At 38.9% G+C, this 10754-nt stretch overlaps 1 protein-coding gene across 9 annotated transcripts in view; it reads left to right on the forward strand.

Moving 5' to 3' along the window:
• The window catches only part of dgkh (diacylglycerol kinase, eta), a 55236-nt gene extending 45635 nt beyond the window's left edge, over nucleotides 1-9601 (forward strand). For 6 of the 9 annotated variants that reach the window (XM_019259965.2, XM_019259961.2, XM_019259960.2 and 3 more), the window contains 2 exons: nucleotides 111-241; nucleotides 6196-9601. In XM_019259965.2, coding sequence (XP_019115510.1) covers nucleotides 111-241; nucleotides 6196-6282 — 218 coding nt within the window. In that variant the 3' untranslated portion in view covers nucleotides 6283-9601. The remainder of the gene's footprint in view (nucleotides 1-110; nucleotides 242-6195) is intronic. The other 3 variants (XM_019259964.2, XM_019259963.2, XM_019259967.2) reach the window with 1 other exon arrangement.
• Nucleotides 9602-10754: the final 1153 nt, after the last annotated feature.

Genomic DNA, 10754 nt, shown 5'->3' on the forward strand with positions numbered 1-10754 from the left:
CCCTGTGTGTGTGTGTTTGTGTGTGTATGTGTATGTGTGTGTGTGTGTGTGTGTGTGTGTGTGTGTGTGTGTGCGCGTGTGTGTGTGTGCGCGTGTGCGTGTATGTGTAGTGGAGAGATGGGGCACAGAGGAGGTGGGCATCTGGCTGGAACAGCTGAGTCTGGGGGAGTACAGAGACACCTTCATTCGACACGACATCCGAGGCTCGGAGTTGCTGCACCTCGAGAGGAGGGACCTGAAGGTACACACACACACACAGACACACACACACACACACACACACACACACACACACACACATCAGTTACCACACCTCAATCCCTCAGTAAATCTGTGTGAACCCTCTCTTCCCACCCACAATCAACTCTCTCTATGTCTCCTCTTGGTCTACTGTATCTCTTTAACCTGTTAGACATCTCCCTGTTTTGCCGCCTCTCGTGCTGTGCTGCATCGCTCTGCTTGGCTTCTACTGTCTGATGTTTGCTTGGTGAAAGAGACTCACTGTAACCCACTAACACTGTGTATCTACTGAAGAGGGGAAGCCTCTGGACAGGGCAGGGAGGACTAAAAGGGACGGACTAAACTGAGCTGTAGAGGGCCAAAAGTGCAGGCAGTGAGTTTAGTTGTGATATTTGAACTGGCTTGGGTCCGATTGTGCGAATCTTCTGTACAATTTAAAGAAGGCTGAAATTAGATGGTGTGTATTGAATTTGTTATGATCCATGGGGACATTTGCGTGATTCTTTCCTCCTCAGAGTGTGGGTGTGCGCCAGCGTGGAAACAAAGCCGCCGCCCTTTTTTGACGTACAAAAGGAAAGCATGAGTGCAACTAATGAGAGCATGAACACCCACACGGGCTGCAAAGAAGTGAAAAACAAACTCCCCTCGTGATCATGTCATCATGACGTGCACACATGAATCCTCTTCCTGTCATACTGCACACGCCACCACGTCACATGTTCTTGGTGCGTACCCGCTTTAGGACAAAGCAGTCATATTATTGTCAAATGACCTTCCAGATTTGATTTTGTGAAAGCACCCAAAATGTAGCACAAAACAATATGTGCAAGTTGTGTCTAAAACGGTAAACTCAATGAGAAAGCAACAATTGCTATGAAATGACAATTAACAGAAATTAGAGCCTGACCAAGCATGGATGGAGTCATACCCACATTTAAATAAATCTTGTAATACATTTTACACATAAACGTCTCTTAAACATAGCAGCGCTCTCTGGTGGACAAATGGTGTAACTGCAAACTCAAACATATCTGCTGCAGTTTGTTGGTTCAAAAAGATGTTCATCATATACATCAGTGCTCAGCAACAGAATGCCAACGTGTAATGATCCCTTGGCACACGCACACACCTGTGTTTTTCCATGTGTGCCCCTCATTCCATTGTGTTACAGTTTCTCATCATCATCTCATTTGTCCAATTTGCTTGTTTTCCTGTTTTATTTAAATTGCTAAATGTACAGCTGAAACTATTAGTCAATGAATCAATTAGTCAATCAATACAAAACAGCTCAATAATTAATTCCATCAAGTATTTTTTAAACAAAAATTCAAAAGTCTTAATTGTGGATATTTGCTGGTTTTATTCATGTAACTGAAATATCTTTGGATTTTGACAGAATTAAGACAAAATGAGGAATCTGAATATGACAGGTGGGTTCAGGAAATTGTGACTATTTCTGGACAGTTTGTTCATCTTGAATATAATGCACAGATGAATCAGTTCTAAAAGTAATCTTAAATTGCAGCCCTTGATAGACAGAAATACAGCTTCATTCTGCTAACTGACATTAATGCCTCTGGGGCAAAATATAGAACACTTGTGATTCTGAAGAATCCACCCCTTTCAGGTTGTTTCACAGCAATCATTTTGATTTGTCATAATAGGAAAAGAACAGATGTTCCTAATAATATTACATTGGGTTTGTTCTCAGTAATCCATGCGTGACAGTGAGCCAGCATGCACAAGAACAGGAGCCTAAAACCAAATAAATCCTCTTTACAGTCACCTGAAGTCGGCTCCATCTCTTTTTTTTCTAATTAGAGCTACCCATATTGTCAAGCTGTGATTACACATGTTGCATCCACTGCTGATACTAGATTAAATCTAGCACCAAGTGTTGTAAAATAACCAGAGATAATTACATACTTATTTTAAACCATTTCTTTTTTCGATTCCATTAGTTCCAAGCCTTTGTTTGAACTTCTCTCCACTTCCTTTGTTGATCAATGCTAATGTTGTGCCTCTTTGTGCTTTCTAATTTGGAATATGTAACAGCAACAGTACATAAAAATCTACAAGACTAAGAGTCTATAGCCATGCTAGTGCGCTGTGAGGTTGTAGCTAGGGCTGCCACAAACGATTATTTTTATCGATTAGTCGACTAATCGGATCATACGTAAATTGACTGTAAAACATACAGCTTATCGCACCAGCATGCACCCGGCAAAGGCCAGCCAGCGCCGGGTAGAGGTCCCATGAGGGGATCCTCCCACACCGTGCGGCCATCCCTGACCCGCCGAGTTGAGACCCCCGGGCAGACTGCGCAGAAGTTGCGGGAAGATCGCGGTGATTGGTTAAAATTACAACACCGCCCTGAATTCACAGGGATTCACTGAAGTTGCGTTGAAGTTGCAAATTGCAACATTGTGAATTCCTGGAGGGTTTGTGTTATGGTATAATTTACGGTACAGTCAGGCCTGACGCCGATTACCATTACTGCGCATGTGCGTGTGTGTGTGTGTGTGTGTGTGTGTGTGTGACAAAAGCAGACGCGGCAGTGGAAGCTGCTGCCGCAGTTTCAAAAGAAAAGCAAAGTAATAAAAACAAAAAACGATGCGTCGACTACTAAATTAGTTCGACTGATCGACTAATCGTGGCTTCCCTAGTTGTAGCTAAGGACAGTGGTGGACAGTGGTGAGCTGATGCTAGTGCTAATGTCACCACCATAGACATATAAACATAGACGCCGCATTGAGCGCCGAATCGTACGTCGACTTCGCCGCCATATTGGATCGGGCAGATCTGCTGGTAAACTAATAACAGGAAATGGACTGAACTTCATAAAGCGCCTTTCTACAAAGTTCTTTAAGTTAATGTCTCTTATACACCCATTCACACACACACTAATATATCTGGGAAACAAACAGGCACCAAACACGTATGTAACTTTTAAAGTGATGATTAAAATGTTTACTCCTTATGTAAGCACCAAACCAACATATGTATTTTTCTAATGCTGAAATGTAGATGACATGAGGGTTTTCTGAATAAAGAGCACCACACAACACACCACACACCACACACACACACACAACATGTATGGTGTGTGTGTTTACTATATATATATATATATATAATATATATAGATATATAGATATATATATTATATATATGTATGTGTGTGTGTGTGGGTGTGTGTGTGTGTGTGTGCTCTTTATTCAGAAAACCCTCATGTCATCTACATTTCAGGATCTGGTTATTATAGACACAGATTAAATGTTAAATATAAATATTTCAATATTATCATCACAGTAACAGTGTTACACACATTAGTAGCTGTAAACACTCAGCATTAGAAAATACATATGTTGGTTTGGTGCTTACATAAGGAGTAAACATTCATAATCATCACTTTAAAAGTTACATACGTTGTTTTTGGTGCCTGTTTGTTTCCCAGATATATTAGTGTGTGTGTGAATGGGTGTATAAGAGACATTAACTTAAAGAACTTTGTAGAAAGGCGCTTTATGAAGTTCAGTCCATTTCCTTTTATTAGTTTACGGGCAGATCTGCCACATCCAATATGGTGGCGACGTCGACGTATCGCGACCAACGACCAACCCGCTCAATGCGGCGTCTATGTATATATGTCTATGGTCAAAGTTAGCAGTGGGCTAAGTTAGCAGCTAGGCCAACAGAAGTCTGCGGTGTCACAGTGAGCATTCATATAGGAGCTTGTTTGGCTTCATGAACCACTGAGCAACTTTCACAGGAAAGAGCGGAGCCCCCCCCAACACATCCAGCTGGGCGGCTGTGGCTCAGGAGGTGGACCACTCATCAGAAGATTGGTGGTTCCTCTAGTCTGCATGTCTAAATGTCCTTGGGCACATGGATATCTCTGCTAAATTTCATGGCAGTCAATATTTCTGTTGATATTTCTGTCAGCATGGCAAAATCAGAATGTGCCTGGACTTTCTAGATTCATAAAGGCATATGTCTGCCACATGTTGCAGTCCAGTCTTTGTTTGTGTGGCCTGTTTTCAGGCAACCAAAACAGATTCCTTCATCCTTGATGAAATTCACCATGCCCCATATACTTTCACTTTAATCTGTGAGCATTTATCAAGTCAGTGACTACTTTGACTCCTTCCTTTACTGCATTGACACTGGCGGCAAAAATGCCCCTTTTTCTTCCATTTGAGGCCTTAGTTGGTGGTTAATGAGTCCTAGACTTAGCCCTTATGACTACTAAACACAGATGACCCCTTCAGTCTTGAAGATCACAAACAACATCTCTCCACTTTTCACTGAATTTCTAAGGATGTTTTAAGATGATGCTCAAAGTCCAGCTCTTTCATGTGCATCATTTGTTTTGTTAAAGTATTTTCAAAGAAACAAGGAGAATGATTGTAGAGCTTTAATATCCTCACTTTCAACAGGCATCCAGCTTTTCCACATAAGCAGAGGCAATTTTATATTAATCTCCAAAAGGTTCAAGTCTCTTGGCTCCCCCTGGTGTATTGTTCAAGAAAGTCACTCCAGTCAGTTATCCTCACCTCCACTCCATTTTTGAAAGCTGTGATGGAAGACTTGTATTGCAGAGTGTTGAACACAGACAGAGCACAAATTTTGCTGGACAGGCAGAGCTGTGGTATTGTGTTGTCTTTGCATAATTCTGATAGTTCTCGGTCACAGTTTGGGTTTGGGGGTGCACATGTCCCATTTGATTTTCAGTAACAGCTCCCAATGCTTGAGCTGGAGCATATACTTTTAATAGTGTCTCATAGCTTTGTGCTTTTGTGGTTGAGGTAAAGGATCAGGCAGAGCTGCAACATTATTTTTCTTATCCATTTTAATCTTTAACAAAGATGTTGGCGGATGGGGATTTCATTCGCTTGCTCTTTTGGAATTGTTCCTCTTAAAACAAGAGTTCATGCCATCCTAAAGTTGAGAGTCACAGGCCACAATTTTGAGCCACAAGTGATTTTCAACATCTGAAGCTTTCCATTTGTTGCTGCCAATTCCACATCAAGCTCTACTATAATTGTTCTTTTTTTTCCCCCCAACTTTTTCCTCTTGAGCTTTCTAGGAAATGTTTCCATCAGAGCTGCTTTGTCAGCCTGCAGATGATGTTGAGGACATTTAGCTGGGATAGCTGGGAGTGTGATTTCAATTCTTTACTTTTACACTTTCATTTTTTAGACATTTCTTCTCATCATCTTGTTGCGTAGGCCCAGTAATTAAAATCCACAACCAGACAATAATGCAATAATAAAGGTGAACGTAACATGATGACTGGCCGGCAGTGGTGTGTAAATATATTGTACTATAATTGTGTGTGTAACAGTTCAACAGCGTTCAACTTGTCAAACTTCCACAAGCATCCAACCAGTCCTGAAGGGGGCCTGTGATGTACGCGAGCGACAGGAGTCCATTGTCCATGCAAAGTTTCTACATTTCTCGTGGTTTATTTCTCCAAACAACGAGCAAGCAAAGAAAAAAAAACAAAGAAGTCATGGTTTCTGCATACCGCTCAAATTCAAAAACAAAAATAAAACAGTATGAAAGTATGAATTACGCAAAGGTAATTATAATAAAAACAAATCAAGCAAATGACTAGCAAAATAAAATAATGATAATTAAAATTAAGTCTTAGGGAAACATGACTGACTGATCAAACAATACTATTAATGATAAAACAACAATAAATACCACCAACAGATAAATAGCTCCAGTGTGCTGTATTGACATTAGCAAAAAAACAAAACATTGATCTCCCTTATTACCCACATGAATAACTGTCAGCTGTGATTGTTTTCACTTTGATATCATTCATATCAAACACATTAAACCACATTAAATGAATAACCCTAAATACCTGTGTGATTACAATGCCTGAGATGCAATAGACCTTCCTCTATGTGTTCTGAACATGTTGGTCTTGTTTCTCCTCAGGATCTGGGGATATCGAAAGTGGGTCATATGAAGAGAATTCTCCAGGGAACTAAGGACCTAGCCAAAGCCTCCATGGTTGATCTCTAAGGCGGAAGCAGACGCTACCCGAGAGGGGAAATTAACATTCCCCTTACAACAGTTTGGGAGCACCGTGCGCAGTATAAAGGAGAAAATAGGTATTCGAGGAGAGCTGGATTTGATCCCTCTGCTTAGAACACCGTTGTGATGTTGTTAACAAGATACATTTGTGTGTTTGTTTGTGCTGTGGTGCCAAAATGACAGTCGAGAAAGCTGATGGAAGTGCAAAAGGAAGTCATGGATCTTCACAATAAAAGCCATTTCTAAGTTAATATCCATACATAGGACACAATCAGGTATGCAAACTAACCATACTGTCGACAGTTGACTTGTCTGAGTTAACAAACTAGTAGCAAAACCAGGACTTCCATGAGTGTGGGATTAAGATTCAGTAGAGTTGGGTAGTGTGTAAAAACGTGATGTTTGCTGGATCTCTGCCTGACACTATAGAGCTGCAGACGCATTAAAACAACCTTCAGGTTTCAGTAGCACTGCCGTTCAGTGGAGACAGTCTAGGTGGGAATCTGGAAGGTGTGGTGTCTGAAAACAGTGGGATACTGTCGCATGCTATGCTTGCTCAATTTTAGATATGTTTAATTGCATGATTAGTGTGTTGATTTTTTTGTGTGCAAAATAACACTTGAACAAGTTTTACATGACTTTAAGTATTACGATGCCATTTGTTACTACTGAAAGCATCTTTTTTGGTCTAAATCAAACTTTTTTTTTTCTAGCTTTAATTTATTTTGTTTGCATGATAATGATGTGTCAAAGATTTGTGTCAAGTGCCATATTTTCAGAAAAATGTGCTTTATTGGTAGACGTCATAAGAAGTTTTTAAAAGCTGGTAATGGGGTATGAATATATGGAATTAATATCTGTAAGTTGACACGTTCTCTGTAGATGTGAAAATCAGTACCAAAGTGAATGTCTAGGAAAACATGATGAGCTGATGACTTTGTTCAGATTGCACCTCTTAATTCATAGGCCTGTAGGTCTTAGGTCTTAAATCCATTTAACGTGGGGGAGTGATTAGTATTAGTCAGGAAGAAAGTAAACATAGTTGGACTGAAGCCAACCACATATACTGTAGGCTTGTTGAGTTTTTTAAAGGAATACTTAAAAGGCACTTTTGACTTCTTGCTTTATGCAAGTGCAAATTCTCATATCATTACATAGAGTTAACGGTTCACCTCAACTTTTTAACTTTTGGCAGTTTATCACAGTGTTTAACACTAATGAGAATAGGAGTTAGATATCAGTTTTGAATATGTAATAGAGCAGTTGATCTGCAGTCTGCATTGCATTGTTCAAGTGCAGCTTTTTCTTTCTTCAAATTACAAGTGAGATGTTGATAGAACACTACTTTGACTTCTTAGTTTCTTTTAAGACTGGTGGCATTACAGGGTATATTTCTATATGTGATGCTAAGTTTGTATATATATATGCACTGTATATACAGTATACCAGTGTATGCAAACAATGTTTGTAAGTGTTGTAGTCTAATGCATTTGTAGATTGCTGACATGGCATGCATTGTCAACAGCTAACACATTTGATTGTGTATATTACACCATAACAATTGTGTATTGTTGATTTGGTTCTAATCTCTTGTACATGATAATGCTGTTGTATTCTAATGATGGTGCAATATTTTATCTCTTGTTTTGATACTGTCTCTGCAGCTTTCTGACATGATGTTTCTCAGTGGGGGGCGGGCAGGGTGGAAGAGTTTTTTTGTACAGCTACTCCCCCTCGAGGTTTGGGGATTAGATTTTAAGAGTTAGACCCGTAGACAGACAGACTGCTTTTTCTTACGGACTCCAAATTTCTTCCAGTGGTTCACTAGTTTGTAGTTTTGCTCCTCTGTGCTTCCAAGATGATACACTAAAGTAGGACTGTGTCAATGAATGAGTAGAATGGGCAGACATGACTGTTGTGTTAATATGTAATATGTATCACAATGTATCTGTGTGCATTTGGGTGTGTCTACTACCACAGTGGCATATTGTATCTTATCAGCAATTGTATATTTATCATTGCCAACTCATTTTATCATGTCACTTCAACTCTTTGGAGAATAACATTTTGCTTGTATGTTCGTTTTAATTCTTCCCATTTCCATCGGAGTCACATGCCTTCTATTCAGAATTTGTTTCTGAATGTTGAATGCCAAAATTTAAAAAGACAAACAACTTTACATCCTTCATGAAAGCTTGCTCAAATCTAACAGGATGTGAGTGGATCAGGGGCTGAATTGACAGTAGTCATGTATTGCCTATAATATCCCAACAGAGGGCGATCTATTACACCTCACAGCTCTACAGTCCCTGACTCACGCTGTTAAAGAGCACGAGTTGATTTCATATGTCGACAATCAAGTGTGTCAGACTGCGGTGTCGAACTTACTGTAGTGATTCTTGTTGGAATGCAGAAATCAGTAAGGCTATACATCAAATTCTAATCCAAGAGAAGTTTTCTTCTCCTATATGCTATTGTTGATCCTGCAACGCATAGCCAAAGATGTTAGTTACTATAAACCACAAATTGATAATCAGAGATTCTTTCCCATTTTGACTGAAGATCATTACTTGAACATAACTCTGCCTGTCATCCATTGAATAGATCAGATTCATTGTTAGCTATCTGATGACAGCTAGCCTTTGCTAGCCAGACGCTCTGGACATAGGGTTCACTAAAATGTCAAGTGTTTTGGCCCCAGACTCCAGGCTAGAGAATGCTTGACCTTTTCCATTCAAAGTGGAAGTAGCCACCTTTCTCCCTTGCTGTGTTTTCCAGTGGTCTGTAAATAATGCTGCAAACTGCCTGGTTTTCAGAAACCAACGAAACCCATGCAAGGATCTCAGAAAGACAGGAAAACACATAGTCTTTGACATGGTTCCTAAAGTGATGGGAGAAAAGTGAGTTTCATTTGTTTACATTATGTTTACAATGGCACAGTTTTCATTTTTAAGAATATATATGTAGGTATAAACAATATTTGCATATTTATTGCCTAAGGTTAAATGATATGATGTGTATTGTGTTTTCACATTTGGAATATAATGTTACGGTTGTCACCTGTATTATTATCTGGATGATTTTGGTAAAGTAGTTAATATTTTTACTAAGTGACTGTTTTCTGTGCCTTTTTATGGTTAGAATGCATGGTTAACTATTTATTACAATTTGGAGTCACTGAGATGTGTATTTTTGTATTCTGAATAAATAAATGGTTCAGCTTTTGTTGTACATTTTTAAGGTGCCTTAAATAGGCTACCTGTTCATATCTCTCTTCTTCAATAAAACCAAATACATATGCAGTGTGTTTCCGCCTCGTTCTCATTGGATTTCACTTTGAGGAAAAGTGTGTGTGTGTGTGTGTGTGTGTGTGTGTGTGTGTGTGTGTGTGTGTGTGTGTGTGTGTGTGTGTGTGTGTGTGTGTGTGTGTGTGTGTATGAAAGCTTCTCTATTTTACCATAGCATAAATCAGTTTCAGAACCAGAAGTTGAATAGCTACATTGTGACAGTAGCCCCTTTTTTTAACTATAAATGAGTTGGTTCTCCTTTAAGGTACCTCATGTCATCTCGCTTCATCTCTTGCAACACATTCTCTTTTTTTCTTACTGCCCATTCTCTTCCTCCAGCATTTCACCAATTATCAACAAGTTGAGTCACCTCAGCTTTTTTCCGTCCACAAGAAGCAAAAACAGATTTGTGAACCACATGCAATTTATCCAAGTTTCAAAGTTTCATCAACATGGCTGTTGATGTGGCCACAGCAAACATTTCCAGAATGTGTTCAAACAAATCGAGCAGACTTTATGTGAGACGCATCGGTTAAGAAAGATGAAAATAAAAGCACTGAAATTATCTGTGATGGTAAGAAAATGGAAACATTAGGCTTAGTTGTTAACGCTATTAAGGTCTTGCAGACTAAATCAAACTATTTTTTATTACATTTTGGCAATAACAGGATTTTTTTTTTCTTTATCCACCTGCACAGTTTTTTTAATAATTAACCTTCTACTAAAATGGTCAATATTATTTTTTTTGGCCTGACCATAAATAATCTTATTTGATGAGTTGTGTTAAGTACAGGTTATTCACCAACCAATGGCTGAACAACTCAACATTAAAAGGTCAAACTATATATTTCCACTTGGAAATGATGATTCTTATTTTAGCCTTATTGGTTTTATAGACCTCATTTCCTTAAAGTGGGTATTTTAGCTGTTTTAGATCTCAATTCATTTTTAATGGGCTGTAATCTACATGATTTACAGAACAGTATTAATGACACTGAATAATGCAAGTAACTAAACACTAATAAATGTCAAGACTTCTGATTCAGTGGCAAAAACATACAAATGGATTTTAAAGGAGCTATAGAAAATGTGTCAGAATTATTTGATAATAGTTTTTGAGGGCCAAAACTGATACCCATTGACTGTTTGAATCATAGGGTTGGTATATAAGAT

The sequence above is a fragment of the Larimichthys crocea genome, unplaced genomic scaffold (assembly GCF_000972845.2).
Source record: "Larimichthys crocea isolate SSNF unplaced genomic scaffold, L_crocea_2.0 scaffold173, whole genome shotgun sequence".
Classification (NCBI taxonomy): Eukaryota; Metazoa; Chordata; class Actinopteri; family Sciaenidae; genus Larimichthys; species Larimichthys crocea.